At 54.6% G+C, this 24,493-nt stretch overlaps 1 protein-coding gene across 7 annotated transcripts in view; it reads left to right on the top strand.

Moving 5' to 3' along the window:
- The window catches only part of PRDM15 (PR/SET domain 15), a 67,890-nt gene extending 45,324 nt beyond the window's left edge, over nt 1-22,566 (top strand). For 5 of the 7 annotated variants that reach the window (XM_072969567.1, XM_072969555.1, XM_072969560.1 and 2 more), the window contains 12 exons: nt 1,736-1,830; nt 3,742-3,873; nt 4,226-4,360; nt 5,123-5,286; nt 6,183-6,262; nt 6,473-6,592; nt 10,398-10,529; nt 12,145-12,228; nt 12,622-12,797; nt 16,467-16,547; nt 18,341-18,562; nt 19,602-22,566. In XM_072969567.1, the coding sequence (XP_072825668.1) occupies nt 1,736-1,830; nt 3,742-3,873; nt 4,226-4,360; nt 5,123-5,286; nt 6,183-6,262; nt 6,473-6,592; nt 10,398-10,529; nt 12,145-12,228; nt 12,622-12,797; nt 16,467-16,547; nt 18,341-18,562; nt 19,602-20,081 (1,901 nt within the window). In that variant the 3' untranslated portion in view covers nt 20,082-22,566. The other 2 variants (XR_012076600.1, XM_072969597.1) reach the window with 2 other exon arrangements.
- The last annotated feature ends 1,927 nt before the right edge of the window (nt 22,567-24,493 follow it).

The following is a 24,493-nucleotide window of genomic DNA, read 5'->3' as shown; positions in this document are numbered from 1 at the left end:
AGACTGTAGGACTGAACGGTATGCAGTCATTAAAAGTGTGTTCTCAAAGAGTTTTTAAATTTAGAATGGTGAGGAAATGCTTTCAATATGACAGAAAGTAGGAGAAAAGCAGCGTATGGAATGTCACGTGGGGTCTGCTTACAGCTGTGTGCGAGGAACAGAAATGTTCCAGGCGGATGCTGTGGGTGGGGCCACCAGTGATTTCCCCCTTATTCCTCCTGCTCTGTTTCCCGAGGGGCCCCCGATGACCCTCGCCCTTTGTAGTGGGCTTGGGGCACCTGGGGGCTGCCTGTCCAAGTGGTGGGTTTATGAGCGGCCAGGCCAGGAGAAAGATGGACTCCGTTGGGGTCGGTAATGGGGTGCGATGAAGGAATGAGGCAGAACTGGAAATGAGGCGTGGGATGCACGTGACCCCGCAGGGCAGACCCTGAGCTGTGCCAGCAGCAGCCCGGAGGAGAGGGCAGGGGCATTGGGCAGGGAGCGTGACCTGGGCCGCCGGTGTGTTCTGAGCACTGTCCCCAACCGGGGGGTTTTCTCAGAGCCTGCTCAGACCCTCTGTGAAAACAGCATTTTAGTTTAGTAATCCTGATTTTAACCCTAAAAGCCACCACCCTCTTGCCGACCAGCCCTCTGTAAGCGACGCTCACTGAGCAGAGCACCTTCCTATGAAGTCTGAAAAAACTCAGTTTACATAGAATTGCAAAAGAAGTATATGAAGGTTGGGGGGAAAAGTAAGAAAATGAGGTCGTGTGTGAAGTCTGACCGGTCCACGCAGATGTGTGTACACACCTGTCACCACAGCCTTTAAAATAAACCTGGAGTGGCGTCCTGCGTCACCTCAGCACCCTGCCTTTTTACCTGGCTGTCCTTAACGTGGTTTCATGAGCCCTGCCCCCTTCCTTCTGTGAGCCGGTGGGGCACTGAGGGCCTATCCAGCCAAACCTCGTGTCCACTTACAGCTGGGTGGTCTCGGTCACCTCCTGGGCCTCCATTTCCTCCCCAGTGCAGTGGGGATGGTCACTGTACCTGGCCCGCTGGGCTGGTTGGACTGGACCCCAATCAGAGAGCCCCAGGCAGGCCCACAGGTGCCACCATTGTGGCTGAAAGTCAGGTGTTTCTTGACTGACATAAACCTGGGCTGCAGAAGGATGGATCAGGGTGTCCAGGCCATGAGAGAGGGACTTCTCTCTTTTATTCAAAGATTCCCTGTTCCATGTGAACTTCTAAGTCTGTTTTGATACCAATTATGAACAGTTATGCCTTAAAACCATAGAGATTTTGTTATTGTCTGACTTTTTACCTTGATCCTGATTCGGCTGATTTAATTTGAAGGATGAATATTAGTATCTTTTAAATTAAAATGCGTGCCTGCTCACAGCCGCCTACAAGAACCTCACCTTTGCCTGAGCTGTTTAAGCACAGATACCTTCCTTAATAGTAGCTCATTACAACTCCTCTACCTATAAAACTCAAGATGCTCGCTGCCCTGGTATTTCCAAGTTTCAGGCGCAAGGCCTGGGAGCCCATGGGCAGCCTGCGTCCTCTCCCTGGGGCCCCGGGTAGGAGCAGTGGGTAGACTGATCTGTCATGTACAAGTGACACCGATCGCTTCTTGGTCCCACTCGTGGGCATCCCTGTCCTGCGTCCAGCTGGAGGTGACCCAGCCGATGTGGAAGTGGCCAGGCGCTCCCCGTCCCACGTGCGCTGACTCTCTGTCGGGCGGGTGGGGTTTCAGGAGTGCGGCGGGTGAAGAGAGAAGACGTGGAGGCTGGCGGCGAGAACCTGGTCCGCTACAAGAAGGAGCCGTCAGGATGCCCGGTGTGCGGCAAGGTAACGCGCCAGCTGGGTTTTCTTTAGGGAAACTCAGAGCTCTCCCCACTGCACATTGGTGGGAAGGAATGTTTAGGGTCACAGCGGATACTCGGGTGTCCAGAGCCACAGCACCCCTCACTCAGTCCTCTTGTCTTCTGCTCTCTTGCCTTCGGGGTGGGCCTCCAGTGAAGGAGCTGAGGAGTGGGTGCTTCTCCTGACAGCCTCCTCTCCCCTTGGCCATGATTTTTCACCGATGCTGCCCTGGCACTCATGCTCTGTCTCTAGTACCCTGTGCCATGTCCTTGTGGTAAAGGAGGCAGGACAGCCCGGGTTTATTTTCCTGGTCAATGCCGATCCCCCCACAGCATTTTCAAGTGAGGGACTGACCCAGCCACGGCCACATGCTCTTTGTACTTTCCATCGATGCCAGCACCTCAGTGAGCATATCTGTTCAGGGCATCCGAGCTGGCTGTCAGAGGGGGCTGAGTCCTTGGCAGACCCTGAATGTCCAGAGTGCACGGCCCATCAGAGCAGCCGGGCCACATCCAACAGCGAGCACTGGTCAGAACCACGTGGGGAACCCTGCCCGGAAGCTCCCGTCCAGGCCACGTCAGCTGGCCATGTGAAATGGTGGTGGTCTTTGCCAACAGGCTCCTGGTCTCAGCTGGAAGTGCAGTTACTTGTTCCTCCCATGACTCAGGTTGCCGAGTCTTTCAGCCACGTGCAGTCCACATGAGCCCCGTGGCCCTGGAGGGACAGGGCACCCTCAGCCCCCTCCAGGTCCCGAGGGTGGAGAAGCAAAGGCCTTGGGTAGACGGGCGGCTGTGACTTGGCCCGGCCTGCCGGCACACGGCAACACTGCCAGATGTTTTGACCTTTTCAAGAGAAAACGGAAATCTGTGTTTTTATGAGAAATTTCCTGTTATTTTTCAAACCACAAAGCAGACAGGTCAGCAGAGTGGCATGGCCTGTGGGCCCCAGGTTGGGGCTCTGACTTAGTGTGGGTTTGGGGGCCAGTGAGGCTAGAGGGAAATGGGGAGCTGGTGCAACAGAACACATACCAGAGCCCAGTGGCCGGGCCCCATCAAGCCCGGGTAGGGGTGGTAGAGGCTAGGTTGGCCCCATGTCTAAGCTAGGCACTTGCTGACCGCTGGGACGGAGCCTGCACCCTGTGTCCAGCCCATCCTCCCACGCAGCCTCCCTGAGCTCCATCTAGGGGCTGTTGGCCCCACGTCACCTGCAGAACGGCTTCTCTTTCATTCGTCTGTTGCATTCTCTTCCTGCGAGGCTTGATGAGCTATAGATCTGCTTTCTGGGTTATTTGGCCGTCGGGAAGGCTGTCCGGATGGAGACTCTCAGATCAGTGGGGACCTGGGGGTGTTCTCTGCTGCCCGTCTTGTCCACTGAGCTCTGCTGGTGGACACGGGGCCACATCGGACCTGTGGGCCACCGTGTCCCCAGCCTGGCCCCAGTGGGTGAGCACTGAGTAAATGAGTCCCCACACCCATCATTTCTGGAAATACCAAGAAGTTGGGAGAAGTGATAGGAATTATGCGTGAAATAACGGAGCACAACTGAGGATGTAACTCTTTGATACCCACTTTCAGAAAACCGTAGCAGTTTCTGTGACTCACTGTCTTGGTAGGCCCTGTCCTGGTGAAATATTTAAGTAAGCTGAATAAAACTGAGCTGAATACTCTTTGTAGTGAAGGCTGGATGATGGTTAATTGTGTATGTAATGTAAGCACCGATTGAAATGATTAAACCGTCCTGATTGTAACACTAAGTGATTATTTGTGTATCTCGCTGAGTTGCTGCAACTCAAACTTTGCAGGTAAACGTGCTGCGTTTTTGTGTTCAGTTACGGTTCTCAGTGAGGCCCGACGTGCACGTAGCAGGCTTCCCCACCCCGAGCTCTCCTGCCCGCAGGTGTTCTCCTGCAGGAGCAACATGAACAAGCACCTGCTGACCCACGGCGACAAGAAGTACACCTGTGAGATCTGCGGGCGCAAGTTCTTCCGTGTGGACGTGCTCAGGGACCACATCCACGTCCACTTCAAGGTTTGCAGGCATCGAGCGCAGAGGTGGGGGGCGGGGCGCGGGGGGCAGGGCCCGCCCCCGGGCAGGCTCGGCTGCTGCGATGCTGCCCTTCAGATAAGCCCTCAGGAGTGTTGTTCCTCGTGCAGCCCACCTGCAGGGCTCGAGTTAAAATCCCTCCGTGCTAGGTACCTCCCAAGAGAAGAGAAAGAGTCGGGATGGGGGCGTTTGCTTCCCTCCCTGCCTTTGAGGCCCTGACTTAGGGGAGTGGGGCGTCCCAGGCGACCCGAGGGAGCGGTTTGCGTCTGATGTTCCAATAACTGGTTAAAGCTCCCGCCAGGCGTGTTAGAAATCGGCCATGGTGACTGTTTTCCAGGACATCGCGCTAATGGATGACCACCAGAGGGAAGAGTTTATCGGCAAGATTGGGATCTCCTCGGAGGAAAATGATGATAATTCTGACGAGAGCGCAGACTCGGAGCCTCACAAGTACAGCTGCAAGAGATGTCAGGTAACCAGACTGTGGCCTTCACGGGCCTGGGGCTGCCCGGAAAGGAGGCTTATGCTGCAGGGCTGCTGGCCTGCAGGGGCTTGGGTGTGGGGGCCTGCCTCCCAGACTTCCTGGAAGGCGCCCCAAGTCTCGTTGCTTCTCAGGACGGTGGGTGTGGGTCTCACCCCGACAGGCAGACCACCGTCTCAGAGCAGTCTGGCCCACCATGCCTGTGTGGCTGACCCGGGGAGATCCGTGTCTGCAGGGCTCCTCTCTCCTCCTCCTTCACCTCTGCCTGCCCCACGGACGGCAGGGGGCCTTGCTTAGAGGGGCGTTTTGTTTCTGAGGACCCAGTGCTCCCCGTCTTCACGGCATGTATGGGCCTTGTCTCTGGGGCTTCACTGCTCCAGGAGCCGCGGTCTCTTTTCCTGCCCAGCACAGGTTCCTGTGTTCTACACGGGCCTTGGCACCTGTGCACCTGTCAGGGGCATGGGCGAGAGACAGAGGTCAGGTGGGTGGGTGAGTGGAGAGGAGGAGGGTTCTGGAAGCCGGCCAGGAGGGTGCACCTGCTGGGAGGTACAGGAGGACCTGGGGTCCGTTTGTTACACTCCCCCGGCCTCACGGTTTGGCCTGGCGCGGGCCCTGCCCAAGGGAGTCCCTTCCTCTTCTGCTGGGGAGTGGGCTCTCACCGGCGTCTCGGGCGCCTGGGTGCGCGGCGGGGCAGCATCAGCTGCGGAGGTCCCGGGCTGAGTGCACACGTGTGAACCGAGTGCGTGTCCGCAGCTCACCTTTGGCCGCGGGAAGGAGTACCTGAAGCACATCATGGAGGTGCACAAGGAGAAGGGCTACGGCTGCAGCATCTGCAACCGCCGCTTTGCCCTGAAGGCCACTTACCACGCCCACATGGTCATCCATCGCGAGAACCTGCCGGACCCCAACGTGCAGAAGTGAGGCCTCCTGGGCGGGAGTCCGGCGTCCGGGGTAGTGCGGAGGGAGGGCTGCTTCCTCGCAGAGAGGCAGGCGCTCTAACGAGCCGTCTGGAGCACAGAGCAGCTTCCGTCTCCTGCGGGAGCCCTGGGCCGGGCCAGGTCAGGGGAAGCGCTAGCCTTGCTTGTTCCCTAGGCCTTCAGTCCCCTCCCAGCTCGCACCCTCTCCTGGACTCACCACACGGGAGGCCGCGTTGCAGGCCTGCCTACATACAACCAGAGACCCTTTCCCCCACAGTTATTAGGTTTCAAGAATGCCGGTCCCACATCTGGCTACAGCCTGTAATCAATGCTGTGTGTCCCAGCGAGTCAGCCGACAGCCTTGTTTAAAGCTTATTAGTCTGCTGGGGCTGCCGGGTGGGTGGTGTGAACGCAGAATAGCGTTATCCCAGTGCTGGAGGCCGGAGGTTCTAGATGGAGCAGGGCTGGTTCCCGCTGTGGCGGTGAGCGAGGGTCTGGTCCAGGCCTGTCTCCTTGGCTTTTGGATGCTGCCTTCTCCTTGTGTCCTCGTGGCCTCCCACCTGTGCATGCCTCTGTGTCCCTGTTTATAAGGACACCAGCCATACTGGATTAGGGCCCACCCTAGCGACCTCATTTTTGATTTGACCCCTGTAAGCACCCCATCTCCAAGCACAGTCACGTTTTGAGGTGCTGGGAGCCAGGACTCCATAGTGTGAATTTGGGGGGGGGCACAGTTCAGGTCACACGGAGGCTAACATCTCTGGGTCCCTCATCACCCATGTATCCGTGGCACCATTTTAGCCCACCTGCTGTTAGAGGCGCCTGGGAAAGTGCATCCTGCTGCTGCGGGCCCCGCGGGGCCGTGCGGCCCATCCTGAGGCTGCATCTGGTTTCAGGTACATTCACCCCTGCGAGATATGCGGGCGGATCTTCAACAGCATCGGGAACTTGGAGCGGCATAAGCTCATCCACACAGGTAGCCTTTCGCAAGAGGATGCGGCGCCCGCGCTGCGGGAGCCCCTCCCACCCCTCCGGCACCGCCCTGGCCCCCGTGCTGCTCCTGGCGGAGGAAGGGAGGGCTCCGCGGGCCCTGCTCCCCGCTACGGGCGGGGCCGTGCCTCTCCTGCATGTGGTGCCCACGGGTACGGAGTTCCAGGTCTGCAAGTTGGACGTGTTTGCTTCCCAGGTGTGAAAAGCCACGCCTGTGAGCAGTGTGGGAAGTCCTTCGCCAGGAAGGACATGCTGAAGGAGCACATGCGCGTGCACGACAACATCCGCGAGTACCTGTGCGCCGAGTGCGGGAAAGGTGAGTGCGGGCGCCCTCGGGCGGCGGCGGCGGGGAGAGGCGCGCGGGCCGCGGCGGGGGTCGCTCAGACCGGAGTCGTTTTCAGGAAGACAAAACGTGAAGTCTTTCAGTGAGGATCCAGATGAAAAATAAAGCAGCCAAAGGTAGAAAGACGGCATAAAATCAAGGCACAAGTAAACCGTTTTAAAAGTAGGGAAATGGTGCAGCGTATGATTGTTTAAAGTCGCCGAATGGCCTGAGTGTAGATGCAGAATCGTCGCTGGTAGTGACTACTGACTAGAACCAGCTGTTAATTAAGACGCGGATTACGATGGCTTTATTCTGAGCAGGTGAAATTAGTTAAATAAACCTATTAATAAAATATCTCACATCAGTAAGTGTAATGAGGGGAAAAGAGATAATCCCAGTACATGGTAAAATTTTAACCCATTTCTGTTTAAAAACAAACCCAAACTGTCAGGAGGCCCCGGAGCAGTGGCTTCTAGCGGCGCCTGGTGCTGTGTGCAGGGGGCAGTGGCAGGGCCACCCCAACTCGGTTACAGGATAAGCCAGAGTCAACTGCTTTGCCTTTAAGATCTTTTTAAAATTTAACGTTCAGTTTTATTTGTTCCTTTATTTTCTTTTTAAAATTAAACAGAAAAGTTTGAAGGAAACACCAACACCCTGGAATTCCATTCACTGGATAACCCCCATGAGACAGATAAGATTACGTGTAAAAGGCTAAAAGAATTAAATGCAGAGAAAAGCAGAAAGTGAAAAGTTCTCTTTCCCCTGACCCTGGGCCGCAGTCCTAGAGGTGACAGTTTCTCCTCCGTTCTCCAGAATAACTCTATGAGGCATGTAGATTATCTGATTGAAAAAGCACCTAGCTGAAAAAAAATTCTTTTTGAATGACACAAATGGGTATGCCAAATAAAGTTATCCCCACCTCGGATCGCAGTAACAACCTTCAAAAGAACCCTTTAATCCTTGGCATGAACATTTCTAGAGGTTTCTCCACGTGTCTTAGTGACGGCCATGCTAGCTGGGGCTCCAGCGCCATCTTTGCCCCAGCTCTTCCAGCCTTTCCCCCCAGGGCGAGAACAGGGTAAATCTGGGGGTGGGGGCGGGCCCCCAGGTGGGCAGGGAGCAGCCACACCTGAGCCCTGGGTGCAGCTCGTCAGGCCAGGCAGGGCAGAGGGCACAGAGGTCAGGGTCACGTCTTGTATTAGATACACTTTTATATTTGAAATGTATTGAATGTTCAGTTTCAGGATTTCTGTCATGAATTTTGAACACTTCCAATAAAATGCTGGTGTCAGTACTTGGGTTACCATATTCATTGTACATAATCCTCAAATAAAATGTCGGTGGTGGTTTTGCTTTCACATTCTGGTCACTGGCACGTGCAAGCAGCTGCTTGCGCTGCCCTGTTCTTTCCGTACCTTGCTTTTTATTTACTTAAGTATCCAGCGTGGTGATCTTTTCGTATCAGAACAGGCAAATACTGCCCTAATTTTTCTCTCAAAACCTTGGCAAATTTCCTTCCTGTGGATTCTGCCACCAGACCCTTTTATTTAGGTACTCGGGGTTTTTTGGTGCGCAGTCTTTCATCACTGCAGGCAGTGTTGCAGGAAGTGCTCTCGCATAATGTTACTTTAGATTATTTCCCTAAAAATTCTAGACCCGACTAGGCCTTGTTCCAGCGAGGGGCTGTAGAAGCGATGTGAGCCATGCCACCTGGTGGCCAGGGCCTGTGCACCACGCCCCGTGGGCTCTGTGTGGAGCATTCGTAGCCGGGGATACGCGGGAAAACACCTTGTTCAGAACACGGTGTGCCATGAGGTGCTCAGGACAGACCCCCCAGATGGCTGGGTGACCTGTGTGGGGAAACCGCCAGGCCCTGAGCGGTGGAAGGGGTGCCCGTTCCAGGTGCGGGAATTCTCGGTGCTTAAAAAGTACCTGTTTTCCCTGGAGTAAGACGTGAATGTGACGCAGACTGAGTCACAGTCCCAGCAGAGAGCGCCTTACGACTTCCACACGTGGCAGTCACATTTATTTTAAAACTGCTCAAGGTATTTTTTTAAATTGAGAAAGATGAGCATGATTGATGCTGGCTGTGATGGGGAGGTCAGAACGGGGGTGAAATTTATTGTGTCTTTCCTCCTGTGCATTTTCTGTGTTTTTTAGAACCATGTATACTTTTGTAGTTTAGGGTAAGTTCATTTTAGACACACGGGGAGAAAGCGGCCGGTTTAGGGCAGGACAGCAAAGACCTTTCTGTTCATTTACTCCCTGAGTGCTGACCCAGCGTAAAATGTGTGGGAGTATCTGCCACTGCACTGCTTGTGACAGAGGACTGCCTGAAACACCAAGGGATTAATTACATCGGCCTCTGGGCCTTTGCACTGGCTTTTCCCCCCCGCTAGGAATGCTGTTCCCCCAAGTAGCTCTCAGCCCCCTCCCACACTTCTTCCAGGCCACTTTTTTAGATGCCCTGAGGCCCCACGTTATGAGCCAGTGCCAGGCTGCCTCCACGCGCTCCATCCCCACCCCTGCTTTATCCTGCTCGTCTTTCCCTCATGTGATGCTCTGCCTTCACTTGTTTGCCCCTCTCCACATGAAGCTGGGGACTCAGTGTGGTTCACTGCTCAGCCTCCAGCACTTGGAGCAGTGCCTGCCCGTGGCAGGAGCTCAGGGGTCTGTTAATGAGCAAATGCAAGCCATGAAAGCAATACGAGGGTCAGGTTCATCTTGGCTGAACAAGTATCAGCTGATGAGGCCAACGGAGGTGGACAGAGGGTAGGGATTGGGAGATGTGAAGCCGCCCAGGGTGCTCCCAGGAGTGTGTCCGGCGCCAGCGTGACCCGGGAGGGTGGTCCGGGCTGCCTGAGCTCACGCTCTGGGCCGACCTCTTGTTGCCTGTAGTTTTTTTCACTATGAGTGTGTAATTTTCTTTTTAACCCCAAAGATAAATAATTTTTTAAGGGTCCCCCTCGCCTCTAGCCCCTGCAGCCCCACACCCTCCCTTCCTGTGCAGCATCGCTCACCTAGTGGGTCTCCCTGGGCTCAGACCCTCCATCCCTAATTCAGACCCTGAGCCAGGGTCACCCCTTCTTCAGCACCTGACTTAGTGAGGTTGTAGCTTATTTCATTGCCTTCAGCAAAGATTGACTCTGTGACATTAAACTAAAGGTAGGTTAAAGTCCATGTTTAGCCTTAGAGCGTCTAATCTTCATTAACGTTTACATCATGAAGATCAACAGCAAACCTCAGGAGACCTGGACGTGGCTTGCCAGAAGATTTGGTTGGGTCCCAGTGGTTAGATTTGGCACATTTCCCCACCGCTCCCGTTGTTGGCGAGCACTGACCATCAGGGCTGGGTGGTCACTGACCAGATGGGCTGGCCAGACGTCGACAGTAAATCCCTAAGGGCCTCTGAGGGCACCGCTGCTCGCCTCGCCACTGATGGAGGGGTCGTCTTGAAGGCATGTCCCCTGCACCCTGCCCTTCCTCTTTTCGGGTTCCACACTCACCCAGACCTGTGCCTGCCCTGGGGGCTGGGGGGCGGGGCTGGGGCGCATGCTCTGTCGGAGGTGGGCGGACACTGGAGGGGGTGCAGGGGGCAGGAACCGTCAGTGGGCGGGGCGTGGGCACTGTCGGTGGGCGGGGCGCGGGGCGGGGGCGTGGGCACTGTCGGTGGGCGGGGCGCGGGGGCGCTGGGGCGCGAGGGCGCGAGGCCGCGTGGGCACCGTCCGGGTGTCTGCGGGCGCCAGCTCCAGGCGGCCCTGGAAGCCGCAGCGCGCTGACCTGCTCCGCCCCGCAGGCATGAAGACCAAGCACGCGCTGCGCCACCACATGAAGCTGCACAAGGGCATCAAGGAGTACGAGTGCAGGGAGTGCCACCGCAAGTTCGCGCAGAAGGTCAACATGCTCAAGCACTACAAGCGGCACACGGGTGAGTCGCGCTTCCCAGCCTGGCGAGGAAACGGCACCGGGAGAACCGCCGCTGCTCCTCACTGTCTTTAGCTCCCGACAGGCTGCAGTCTTTCTGGCCGAGCCCCCAAGAGTCGGTTAAGTAGCCGATTTCTCAGAAGCTACTCCTCCCCGCCGGTGCCTGCGTCCCTGCACACGCCGGGGGAGCCCAGGTCACCCCGCAACTTGTGGTCCTCAGTGTCCTGACGTTCTGCTCGGCCATTTCCCTGCGGGAGCGTGTGCCCAAGCACAGATCGGGGCCCAAGCCCTGTGTGCACACTGGTCATCATGTCGTCGTCCGGACAGGAGACACTGGGCCATCTTCAGTGTCCATCAGTAGGGCAGTGGCTAAATTGTGGTGTGTCTGCCAGAAAGGACAATGCGTTTCTTACAAGTGATGAGATGTATATGTTAATTTACATAGAAATTTATGATACGGTGGGAGAAAAGCCGGCCTATACAGCAAATGAGTTCATTTTTTATGAAACATTTGTATGTGGGTAAATGTGTGTGTGTAACAGAGAATTCAGATAGATGGCGTATGAGAGAAGGTTGTCCCTGGGTGATGGAGTGGTTCTGAAGTTCCTGGCAGGAGCCTCTAGTTGCTTCTGTGTCCTCTCTGAAATGGACTTGAGGGGGAGGGTACAGCTCAAGTGGTAGAGTGCATGCTTAGCATACACAAGGTCCTGGGCTCAATCCCCAGCCCCTCCTCTAAAAACAAATAAATAGACCTAATTACTTCCTCCCCCCAAAAATAAAAAATTTTTAAAATAAATTAAAAAATAAAATGGACTTGAGTCCTGCTACCGCCTGGCTCGGCCCTGGAGTGCCAGCCCCCACATCACTGGACTTTCACAAAAGTGTGCAGCCCTCTTCCTGGGGAAGCTCTCACTCCCCTGGGACTGGGTCCTGCGCCCCCTCCAGGGTCTCATGACCCTCCACCCACTGCCACGCCACTAGGGTGTCCTTCTGGCTTCCAAGAGCCACAGTGAGCGCAGGGTCTGGAGAACCAGGGGCTCAATCAAATACAGGACCTAGACGAGTAGACCTTGAGAACCACTTGCCTGGTTTCCATTTGGCAGGGGGAGGGGGGAGTCTTTGTTTAAAAGGTGCTCTGAGGGTCCACCTTCTCAGTTTGGAGAGCGAAGCAGTCTGATGGCTCAGAGCTTCCTTGCCAGTTTGCAGGCAAGCAGGTGACTGATCTGAGCACCTGGGACTGAATGAATAAGAGTGTCATGAATGGGGCTTCTGCCTTCCTTGATCATGAGCTGTGTGGAGTAAGCTCATCAAATCAGATTCTGTCCAGCGAGACCCCATGGCAGTCCGTGGGTCTCGGGCTGGAGCTGTCCTTGCCACCCTTCCCGCAGAAGGAGCTTGCCGGGGCGCCGGCAGTCAGGTAGCTTTCAAGCCACAGGTCTGCTGATTGAGGTCTGGAATGGACATTCATTCACTGTCTCTTTTCTCCTGGTCATTTACCCTCCTTCCCCCACCAAGGCCTCTCCAGATACAGAAACGTGTCCACAAGGATAAGACAGCTTCTGTGTGCAGTGAAATAAGAATCATGAAACACGAGAAATTAAGCGTGCCTTTTTCTGCAGGGATTAAGGATTTCATGTGCGAACTGTGCGGAAAGACGTTCAGTGAGCGGAACACGATGGAGACCCACAAGCTCATCCACACGGGTAGGCGCGGTGGGGCGGATGCAGAGTGTCTGGGGAAGCCGGCTGTGCGAGCAGAGGTGGGACCTCGTGGCTACGATTCTGTTTGTAGACTTTTCCAGAATATTTGGTGCTGTTCTGCCTTAATGGGGGCCCCTTACCCCCTAAAATTCAGCCCATCAAAACTTTCCAGTACCCATGTGCGAACTGTCAAACACCTGAGCAGCGATGCCGCTCCGGGTTCCACGAGGGCGGAGGCCACACGGCTCTGATGCTTATTTGTGGCCTGACCGTGGCAGGGGGAGGTGACCTGGCTGGCGACCTGAGCCGCACATGCAGAAGGTGAGGGGTCCTGTGGGCTGAGGGGGAGACCCTGTTCCTGACCCTTCTCTCTTTTCCTCCCGTGCACGTGGGAAGTGGGCAAGCAGTGGACGTGCTCCGTGTGTGACAAGAAGTATGTCACCGAGTACATGCTGCAGAAGCACGTGCAGCTCACCCACGACAAGGTGGAGGCACAGAGCTGCCAGCTGTGTGGGACCAAGGTGTCCACCAGGGCCTCCATGAGCCGACACATGAGGCGCAAGCACCCCGAGGTGAGCCGGGGCGGGCGAGCCTCCCTCCCTGGGCCCCACGGCCTGGCCTCCCCTGCCCCGTGAGTCCTCTGCCGCCAGGGCCCCCACCCACTGGCCCATAGGCCCCTCTCCCTTGCAGACCTGTGATTCCTGGAGGCAGGGCTGGGGTCTGACACTCCCCCCTGATGGCAGTGCCAGCGCATGGGAGGCACTGAATGAACAAATGGAAACGTTGCTAAAGTTATATTATAAGTTATATTCTCTCTGGAATCACAGCAGGACAGGAACATAGCCCTGGCCCCCGCCCCTACTCTTCCCTTTGGAGTAACTAAAAAATGAGCAGAGCAGGGGGAGCCCCCTTGTGATGTCAGGGGCTGATTAGAAGGTGGCGTTGAGGACCAAGAGGAAGAAATGGTCCTGGGGCAGGTGGATGTGGGCTCACCTGGAAGCTGGTTCTCAAGGAAGGTCTGGGGCATTAAATAATTCAACATACTTTAAAAAGAAGCACTCTGAAAAACAAAAACAGAAGAAAATGCAGGAAGATAGCTGTCATATCACTGAGAGGGGGAGACTTTCTAAGTGCAAAAGCAATGAAAGAAGTTTCAAACAAAAGATTTGACCACACAAGCAATATAACACTTAGAACTTCTGCAAGTCAAAAGAATAAGCAAAAGGACAGCTGAGAAATATGTTAAGATGTTATTACAGTTAACAAAAACTGTTAAAGGCAAAAACCATTCCATGAAAAGAGCCCAAAGAACCCAGTGTATCCAAGGAGAGGTGATTCATGAAAGAGAAGACACAGGTGCTTAAAACGCAGAAAAAGCCTTTAACACAGGAGGTGCCATTGAATTAGGGGAGATGCTTAAGACTCAAAATGACCGTGCTGCTGTCAGGAGCTGCTCCAGCCACCGGATGTCCTCCTGGAGGGCAGCGTGACTGTATCTCTCCAGAATTTTACAGATGATTGTTTGGACCTCACAGTGTCTGGCCAGAGGAATGTGATTAAGTTAGTGGCAGCTCAGTGATGCGCTTGGCTGTAGACACATTTGCAGAGAATTCTGAATAGAATTGTGAACATTTGTTGTAAGAAAGCAGCACCGCTATGCGCGCACTGCGTCTGTGCACACACTCCGGCTTCCAAGGTCTGTGTGTTTCCACAATGCGCACCCAGATCATACAAATGAGGGAGGTGGGCGAAGAAGGGACAAAAATCACACGGTGGTCTTCTGGTGTTGAAGTTTTGATAATTCCTTATCTTCACATTGTTCTCCATTTTATATACTTTTCCCCAAAGAACTTGGATTGCTTTTGCAATTATAAAAGCACCCCCTGCCTCCTTTGGGTGATAAGTGTGTCTTGTTCTCCTGGAACCCGGCTGTGCCGGCCACAGCCCGCGCAGCTCCCCCGCCGCGTACTCCCAGTCCTTCCCTCTCAGTCCGAGGAGCTGGGATTCCAGCAGCTTTGCTCTCCTCACTCCCATCCATTTCCACCTAGAAGCAGAGCCTGGAGCAGGAGCCCGCAGGGCCAGCCAACAGCGCCCTTCTCTCGGGGCCCTGGGCAGGCACCGCAGACTCACCCGGGGCCCGAGATGCGGCCGAGAGTGAGCGATTTCCGTTATACGGGGGTTTCTCTAGTTTCACGCCCTCATGGAGTGCGCATGTCGGTTTTTGCAGACGGGATGCGTGATGCGCATTGCGGGGTGCGGAAGCCTCGCTGCTGCAGAGAAGCGGACACTTGCGTCTGGTCGACCCTCTGCAGGGCGGCCTCTCTGGGCCCCTCTCCGCCCACCGCGGGGGGAAATGCAGCAGAGGGAGGGCTCCTCTGCCAAGGCTCCGTCTGTTCTCAGCCCCTTTTGACCCTGAAGCCGTCAGCCTCTTCCCCCGGTCGTTCCTGGGATCGTTTGTCTGACCTTTCATTCTCTGTTGCTCAGACAAACACACTGCGGTGCCTGCAGGGATGAGCGCCGGTGCGTCCGGTCCTCCTGGGCCCGCGGTCTAGGGCGCGGGGCGGGGAGCCTCGCAGCCCGGCTGCGGTGCTGGGCACGGACCGGGGTAGGGGCCATCGGAGGCCGGCTCACGTGGTAAGAAGTGTAAATAAACTACTTTCACGTGTTCAGGAACTTTTAGAATTGATGCTGTTTTATGACTTAAAGGTGTGGTCGTTCCCTCTGCTTCGAATAACTGTTATGTTAAAAAAATTAAAACACAAAAAGTACTGTCACGTGTGGTCTTATCACTCAAGAGTAAAGCCAGCAAATGCCTCCGTGGTGGTGGTTCTGTGACATCAGCTTCTGGACTGTGTGACTAGGACACTGATGGTGTCATTGAGGATGGAGGTGGTGGTGACGGTGACAGTGGTGGGGTAGTGACAGTGGTGACGGTGATGTGAGGTGGTGGCAGTAACAGTGGTGACTGGTGGAGGTAGTGACAGTGATACACTGATGGTGACAGTGGCGACAGTGATGGGTGTAGTGACAGTGGCGGAGATGGTGATGACAGTGATAGTGTCAGTAAGGGTGGTGACAGTGACTGATGACAATGGTGGCAGTGGTGGAGCTAGTGACGGGGTGATGGTGGTGGCAGTGGTGGAGGTGGTGGTGGTAGAGACAGTGGGAGAGGACACATCAGTGGCATCTGGCTGCTTTTACTCAGCTTTGCAGCAGCACAGCCATGCTTGGGTCCTCAGTGCCACGTCAGTATTTGAACTTTAAACAGACACAGCCCTTTTTGTTTGCCGTCCTTTCAGAGAAGGGCCAGCCCTGGGCTTTGAACCTAAGTCTGAAGATGCAGTTCCCAATCGATCATCCTTCTTAAATACGCCACACCCACAATGTATAGTTGATAATTTCTGTTCTTAATTTTTTTTTTTGACCAAAAATGTAAAGACGCTTGCAAAGCCATTTGGATGAAGAACCCTACAGAGAGTCTGTCGTGGTTTTCCCTGAGCTTGTCCAGTTTTTCCACAGCCAGGTTCCTCCCTTAGCATCTCACCGTCTTCCTGTCCCCCAGGTATTCAGTCCTCTCTGACTTGTGCTCCTTTGTCCACCTGTGACTTAGCTCACTAGAGTAATCACGTCACAGGTGCCACTGGCAGGTTCGTGGATGAGGTGCAGGAGGACGGGGAGGGACCGGGGGCCACGCGGGGAGTGGGTCACCGTGTGAGGGGCTGCGTGCTCAGGGCCCGTCAGTCGGTCAGTGTGGGGGCAGGCGGGGGCGGCTGCTTCATCACGAAATTGACTAGTGAAAGTGCCTGGACATGTGTCAGGTTAGAAAGTGAGGTGTTTAAGGTGTAAATGTCTTGTTTTCCATGATTCCTTGGAGGACAGGTTTACTGTAATGGACCTTATCCCCTCTGCGCTTGGTTTGAAATAATAAGATTCAGTGGAAACGCACGTTAGTGTGGGACAAAAAAGGGAGGGACTGGACTCCTCCCCCGGCAGAGGACAGGGAGTGACACATGGACAGGTATGAGGTGACACCCCCGGTGTGGAGCACTGCAGACACTTGGGGAGGGGGACCTGGCAGGAGGGAAGGAGAGGCCCGGACAGGACTCTGGAATCTAGGTTTTCGGGTCCTGAGCAGAGCCGGTGGGGACACGGGTGCCGCTGAGAGTGACAGCCTATCAGCCACGGGTCTGAATCTGGCCTGCCCTAGCATCCTGGGCTCACTGCCCTGTGCTCGATCATAGGTCCTGGCTGTGAGGATCGACGACCTGGACCACCTGCCAGAGACCACAACCATCGACGCCTCCTCTATTGGCATCGTCCAGGTGAGCGCACAGCGGGTGGGCCCTGCGGGGGCGGGGCACTGTCCCGGGAACCTCTGACCCGAGCAGCTCCAGCAGGTGTCACGAGCAGCCTGTGGGCGAAAGCCGTCCCATTTCACATTTGCTCCCCTCTCTGTTTTATTGGTTTTATTCGTTATTTATTTATTTATTGTTTTATTACAGAAACTGAAAGTCCTAGGTGCCTTTTAGTTTCTGTAAAAGTTTCTAGAATATCACTTTTCTGAATACTGAATACTGATGTGTCTCATTTTGGAGAATAGATGGCTTATTAGTCAGAGATCCCAGAGAAAACAGTCAATAAAGAGTGAGTGAGTGTGTGTGTGTGTGTGTGTGTGTGTGTGTGTGTGTGTAGGGAGAGAGAGGAAATTAGAGAGGCTGATATTAAGGAACTGGCTCCTGTGATTGTGGTTGGTGGGTCCAGAATCTGCCGGGAGGCTGGAGGCCAGAGACCCAGGGAAGAGTTGATGTCGTAGCTCAAGTCCAGTCTGGGAGCAGAATTCCCTCTTCCCCTGGGAACCTCAGTCTTTTTCTCTTAAGGCCATCACTTGATTGGGTGAGGCCCACCCACATTACAGAGGGTACTCTCTGCTCTACTCAGCAGCCACTGATTTAAAGGTTAATCACGTCTGAAAAATATCTTCACAGCAGCTGGTGTTTGACCCCCTAGCCGGGCACCCAGGCCCAGCCACGCTGACGCTTAACATTAACCATCACAGATGGTTTCTAGAAATGCTGAGCACAGTTAGATTGTTATAAGCAAAGTAACTTTTTTGTATGTTTGTTTTTGTTTTTTATACCATTTAACCACTTAAAAAAAAAATAGAGACACTGGGGATTGAACCCAGGATCTCATGCATGCTAATATTAAGCACATGCTCTACCTCTGAGCTCTGCAAAGTAACTTTAATGGTGTTAAGTAAACTTACTTTTTAAAGGAATTTTTAGTCAATATGTTCACTTAAAAGTTTTGTTTTGATGAGAACACATCACACTCAGTATTTTTAAAATCGTGTTTATAACTCTGTGCTTTGAGCCGGTGTCTGTAGCGCGGTGCCCGGCTGCAGGGTCCTCTGAGCAGCCGGGCCCCACCCCCCGCAGTGCCCTGGGCCACGCACACCCACTCCTGACGAGGGCAGCCCCTCCGTGGCCTGGCCTGGCTGGCTTCTTCGGGGTCTGCCTGCCCCTGGGTGGGATCAAGTCTCATGGGATGGAGCCAGAGAGGTGGTGGGTGACCAGGGTGGAGACCCTTGCCGGCCACCACTACCCAGTGGCCCCTGCGATGCTGTGGGTCAGAAGACCAGCCATACTCAGCAGCTCCCAGAGAAGTGCGTGGGGCACCTGTCTGGGGTGGCCATTACCCTGGGCCCTGTTTGCTGTCCCCGAAGATGACAACCATCCAGCTCTTTGTTTAAACTCACTCTGATGCAAGACAGTGTCTTCAGTGAGTTTGTTTCAGGCTTGATGAGAGCCTCGATGTGAAAGCATTTTCAGCCTCAGGCTGAGCTCAACAGGGCTGAGAGAGTAGCTTAAAAAATGTGTTTTCAGAGGTGTTTCTAGTTCAGCACAAAACATGGCCTTTAAAGATGTGACTAGTGTCTAATTCCCTTCACTTAAAAACCCAACTGAAACCAACGGAAAGTTGCCCCGATCCTTAGATGTGCAGGTGAACAGACAAGCTGTGGTCACCTGGTGTCCAGGGAGGGTGTCGGGACACGCTGGCCCCACGGACACAACCCCTTGCCCCCTCCACTTTGTCGAACCTTCTCTTCCTGCAGCCCGAACTGAGTCTAGAGCAGGAAGATCTGGCCGAAGGCAAGCATGTGAAAGCCGCCAGGAGGACTCACAAGAGGAAACAGAAGCCAGAGGAGGCGGCGGCGGCAGTGGCAGGGGCCACGGGGCCCGAGGATGCCACCTTCAGCGAGTACCCGGAGAAGGAGGCCACGTTCTCGGGCGGCGTGGGTGACGAGACGGACTCCGCTGTGCAGAGCATCCAGCAGGTCGCTGCTTCCGGTGCTGAGTCCGGGGCCCCGGGCGGGCGCGGGAGGCCGGCCTGTGCCGTGCAGTGCGGGGACCTGCCCGCGGCGCTGCGGCCCCCAGCTGCGATCGGCGCACGCCCAGCTCCCTCGTAAGGGTTTTCCAGCTTACACCCCGAAGAGCAGCCTGACGTCTGTTCCAGTGTGTCGAGGACAGCCCGCCTGCCTGGCTGGGGATCGGGGTGTCTCTAGTTTGGGGAGGGAGGGCCTGACCCCGCCCACCAAGGCCTGGCTGGGAGGGTGGTGGGCGGCCAGTCTGCTGCTTTTTTTTTTTAATTGAAGTGTAGTTGATTGACAAGGCTAGTTTCAGGTGCACAGCAAAGTGATTCAGTTACACATACACAGTCATAGATACGTTTTCTTTTCAGATTCTTTTCCATTATATGTTATTTTCAGTCTGCCGCTTTTAGTGGAAGCTGCCGCTTTACTGAACCTCCCTGCGTCGGTCCCGAGGCCCCGGCTCCTCGCTGGCGTGTCTGACGCCGCCTCGTGACTGGCACGGGCCTCCTGGATGCACTCGTTCTGCGTTTCTGGGTCCCTTCGTCCCCCCAGGAAGGAGCAGTGCTTCCTTTTTCATTTCTTACCTCTGGGCACCGCACGTTTGTTTCCTGCCCTTCTCAGCTTTACTGTTGGGATTTCCACCGACCAACAGCACTTCCCAGAAGTGGAAGGAAAGTGAAGACTCTGCTCTGGTTTTCTCATCACTTTTCTCTGTCTTTTCTCTAGCCGCTGAAATTCTTTGTTTCTCGGTTCCAGCTGATGACCGGTCTGAGTGCATCTGAGCATTGTCTCTCTTGTTTACTGGAATTCTTTTTTCAGGAAAAATTAACTTGGTCTGATCTTTCCCCCGAAGGTGCTCCCTAACCTCCTCCCTCCGGGCCAGGCGTGCAGTGAGTCCAGCACCGTCAGACAAACCCTGTTGCAAAGTGCAGCGCGGGCAGCTTCTTGTGTCTCCATTCTGAAGGAACTGTTAACTGTCCTGTGTCCTGTGTGACTCTTGCAGGTGGTGGTGACACTGGGCGACCCCAACGTGACCACCCCATCCAGCTCCGTCGGCCTGACCAACATCACCGTAACCCCCATCACCACTGCGGCCGGCACTCAGTTCACCAACCTCCAGCCAGTGGCAGTCGGGCACCTCACCACCCCGGAGCGCCAGCTGCAGCTGGACAACTCCATTCTGACCGTGACCTTTGACACGGTCAGCGGCTCTGCCATGTTGCACAACCGCCAGAACGACCTCCAGATCCACCCCCCACCCGAAGCCTCGAACCCACAGTCTGTGGCGCACTTCATCAACCTGACCACCCTGGTCAACTCCATCACGCCCCTGGGGGGCCAGCTCGGGGAGCAGCACCCGCTCACCTGGCGCGCGGTGCCCCAGACTGACGTCCTGCCCGCCCCGCAGCCGCCCGCCCCGCAGCCGCCGCCGGCCCAGCCCCCAGTGCCCGCCGAGCAGCAGCCACAGATGTACAGCTACTGAGATGCCTGGCAGGGACCTCAGGACCAGAACTGCAGATGAGGGGGGGTTGTTGGGGTATTTTTTTGAGATTTGTTTGCTGGATACCAAACAAAGGAACACCGCGTTGCAATGTAAGGAAGGTTGACTTAGCTTTTGCAGAACGATCTCCAAATCCCCCAGCAGCCGTCAGTCTGTCGGCCTAACTCAAGAAGTGACCCCAGGTGGCCAGTGGTACCCTGGAGCTGCTCGGGCTCTTCCCGGTGAAGCGACGCCCTCAGGCTTCCCTGCCCCGACGGTGATGGACACAGGGCTTGGGAAAGCGAAACAGAAAGAGAAGCAGCATCTTAAGAGGCAAGAGATAGGTGATTAGGAAGCTCAGTGGTTGGGTGCATTGCATTTTTCCCCTCTAGAGCTCAGTTACCGTGTTTAAACGGAGACGGGGTTCACACGTGGCAGCACAGTCTTCTCCTGGCTTCGGGACTTTTTTGCCAGTGAGCAGATAGAAGTTCCATTTATACTGATTCTCTTCGCAATTTGAGTGGAGTCCAGTTTGTTCCACAACTTCGGGCCGAAACCGTTTGAGGAGGTGGGTCACCGGAGGTCGCTGGCCAAGGCTTCTTAGTAACAGAATTCGGGAATCGATTTCAGTCTGTCTTTTTTTTAACTTTATCTCAAGCATATATTGCCTACTGGAGACTCTGCTGTGCCCTACCGGTTTACACTTGCTGTGCAGGAGTCGTTTGCACTGTAGGACCGCGGTCCACATCCAGTTCTACACGGCTGCCCCAGCAAGGAGGACGCAGCTCCGAGCATCGCCTGAGCCTCGCGCTGTCCCTGCTGGAGGCTCCTGGGGGCCGTCTCAGGATCTCTGCCATCCAAATATATTTATTATGGCTGAGGCTCAGCCAGAATCCCCTGAGCTGAAGAACAGGGAGGAAATTCCTCTTTTCTTTCTGTTTCAACTTTAATTCCAAAGGTTGATGTGTTTCAAGACCAGTTTTCTATAAAAATGTTGAGTGAGCTTGGTTTTTCTGAAATACAAAGGTGGTGCTGCCTCCTGCCAAGCGGTAGGAAAGTGGGAGAGGTTATTAGCTGACCAGCAGAAGCCTCAGTCCCCCTAAAGAGTGAATGACTGTGCTGAGTGGTGGCAGCTCTGCTCCCCCGGGGACACGGGCTTTCGCACATGTGTGGCCATCTCAGAGGCGGTGGCTGAGGCTCGGGGCCATCGAGGTGGCGGCCAGTAGCCAGCCCTCCTACTGCCCGGCTGGGGAGACAGGAAGGACGCTCGATTTTCGTTCTCCTGATGCTCTAACGCTGCCCGGAGTGCAGTGTTACACTTGCCTTGTTTTGTCCTGACCGCTTTGTCCCAGAGCCTGTGTTTGGGAGACCATCGTGAGGAGGTGCTGACAGTGAGTCAGGAGAGGATAAACAAGGCAGAGTAACCTTGTGCTGCTGGTGAGGCCACGGACGGACGTCCCCCGCACTTCGCTTTGTTCCAGAGAGCAGGGTTGTGAGGCGAGGGCCAGGCCTGGACTTGCTGCGATGCCCTCGTGAACTAAGTCCATCCCCCGCGCAGCACGAGAAAGGGGGCTTCGGAATTCACCCTCCACACTCACAGCTCGCCCGTCACTCCCGACTCTCACCTCTCCGTTGAATTAATCGTGGGGGATTGTTTGACTTTTAATTTATGATAATTATTTTTATGTTATTTATGTATATAATTAACTGCTTTATCCATAATGGTTTCATCAAATGAACTTGGGCTAGGGGTGATAAAATACTGTCTCCCTTCTCCAGAGGTAAGTGGTCCAGGTGTCTGTGGAAGCGTCAGGAGCGCCAAGGTTCCTAAGGTATTTTTTTTTAAAATCACTGACGGTTTCTTTTCGCATCTGCAGAACATAAAGGGAGAATGACCAACTAAAACAACCGAACATGGTTAGACACCTGCTAGCATTTATCTTTTATTCCTCCTCCCTATGAAATAAAGGCCTTTTAAATCACAATTTTATTTTTTTAAAAGAAGTTGTTTTCGTGCCTAGAGTAAGAATGCATCAAACATGTTTAAAGAACCTAATTTAGGTTGTGTGGCCCCAGGGACCTCCCACTGTTTATTTAAATACACAGATGTGTAATAATACTTCTTGTTATAGTAAGTGAGAACTCTTAAGTAAAGATCAAATTTACTCCTGAGTTTTCTGTAGAAATATTTGGTCCTAATAGGGTCACTGTCTGAGGCAGAGTAGGTTCCTGTTGTCCTAAAACTGGCTGTGAATTTGCATATTAGAAACTGGTGGGGGGAACAAAAGTACTTCTGGGCCAAAAGAGTTATCACTGTAGAGTGTTTCGCACACTTACCACTGTTTACTGATGGAAAGTATTTAATTTTTTTTAACTGAGCCCAGGTGCACAGCTGTAGCCATGGGTGGACATTGGGTCGAGCCATTGTGGCCCGTGAGCTCTGTGACTCCCCCAGGGTTACTCTAAATTAATAAACAGAAGAACTCACTGTTGGCCTGTGAATTTGTAAAGTTGGTTTGCTCTGTGCCACACAGAGGTCCACGGGCACCGGGGCTTGGGAGGGAAGGGCCCAGAGGGTGTGTGTCTTAGAGCTGGACCCCAGGGTACCGCCACCTAACGTGGATTGCGTGTCCCTGGGCCAGGAGGGCACGGAGACCTCGAGTAGGATGTGTCCTCAGGGCCCAGGAGGCAGACGCACAGACCTTGTATGTTCTTCCCGGTCTCGGTGCCCAAAGCTCATGGCTTCCAGCTCAGGGCGGTGGCGGTGACTTTCCTGGTTGGATTCTGAAAGGCATGAAGGCTGAGAAGTCATGTGTGTCTTGTGTCCTGTCAGTTTGAATGATGGCCAGTCTGAGGTGCCAGGACCTGTGTCTCCTACCTGCTGGCCCTCTGCTCAGGCTGCCCATTCCAGGTAGTGGACACGCTTGGTCTATTTTGAGAACGGGCTCTAATTCCTGCTACAGTTCAGACCCAGTGAAATGTCTGGATTATTTTAAATGACCCAAACACTTAAAATAATTGGGATATTGAGATATCAGAAGCTTTCACAAGGTTTTTTTTTTTTTTTAATCAGGTGAATGTAGTGTTTTTTGCAAAGTTTAGCTTGAGAGACTGGACACAAAAAAAGATGAGTAGTGGAGAGAAGGGCAAACTTCTAAGCAAGGTGGTTCTTTAGGCAGGTGGCCTGGAACCATCTCGTATTTTACTGATCAAATATTAAATGATGGAGTAGTCACTTTAAAGTTACGTGACGCCTGAAGTGTCCTCCCATCTTCTAAGGGCTTGAGCTCCGGGAACCTTGTCGTCGGTGCTCCAGTTGTATTTTAGAGGGCAGCTGGGAGCTGTGAGGGGGATTCACTCCCTGAACATCCAGCAAAGTGTGAGTACCTTCTTGCACATCCTTTCACACGCGCTCAAAGCAAATCCGAGTGGGTGGCGGAGACGCCGGGTCCCTGGCTCCTTCCTCTCACAGCTTTCACGTCTGGCCTGAGTGCCTTGGCGTCAGAGGTTCCTAGTTCTGGGGAGACGGGCAAGAATGATCTGACCTGCCCAGAAGCCACCCCGAGCTGCCCGCACACAGAGATGGCTGGGACCCTCCCTCCCACCTAAGCCCCGGCGCCCATGGGCCTGAGGCTTCCCCTCCCTGAGCCGGGGACTGCGACTCCCTGGGGGCCCCGCGGTCACACCTGAGGGAGGGCCCTCCGCACCCAGACTGCTCGGAGCCAAGCCGCCTGCTTTTTCCCGTTGACGGGTCTGCCTGCCCACATTTGCTCTGTGAAGAGGGAGACAGACCCACTCTTTATGGGAAGGTGTCCCTTCAGTGGGACACAGACCCACCCTGTGCCTCTGCAGGGAGCCGGCCCAGGGCACTTCCCCGGAAGAGGGAGGGTGGGGGACCCGGGCCTGGGTGCCCACTGGCTACTGCCTGTCCCACGTGGGACTTGCCGCTCCTCCCTGGCGCGGCTGCGTCCCCTCTGGTGTGAGCATCTCCAGCTTGGTCTCACGCCAGAGCTGCTCTCTTCTCTTTTGAGTTTTCGCCACAAAACATGGCAGCAAGGTCATGAAGGAAAGAGAGGGATCTATCACCGTGCTGTAGGAACTGCTCTGGAAATAGGAAGGCTGCACCCTCTGTTTTTCTGAACCGATCTGGGGCTCGGGGAGGGGTGGGGGCTGGCCACAATCAGGATTGGCCACTGTGTCGCTGTGTCGTTGGTGCATGGCCATTCTTCCCAGTTCATCCCCACCCGGATGTCTCCCAGGACCATCAGGCTCACACGTCTGGCCCTGGCCCCAAACCTGGTTCTCCCCGCTGTCCCCATCACAACCGACAGCCCTGCTGTCCATCTACTCACAGCGGCGGGAAACCCAGACCATCCCATGGTTACACCCCACTGCCTCTGGACCTGTCCAGCTGC

The sequence above is a fragment of the Vicugna pacos genome, chromosome 1 (genome assembly GCF_048564905.1).
Source record: "Vicugna pacos chromosome 1, VicPac4, whole genome shotgun sequence".
In the NCBI taxonomy this organism is placed as follows: domain Eukaryota; kingdom Metazoa; phylum Chordata; class Mammalia; order Artiodactyla; family Camelidae; genus Vicugna; species Vicugna pacos.
The sequence above is the reverse complement of the archived record's forward strand: the minus strand, read 5'-3'. Positions and strand labels throughout refer to the sequence as shown.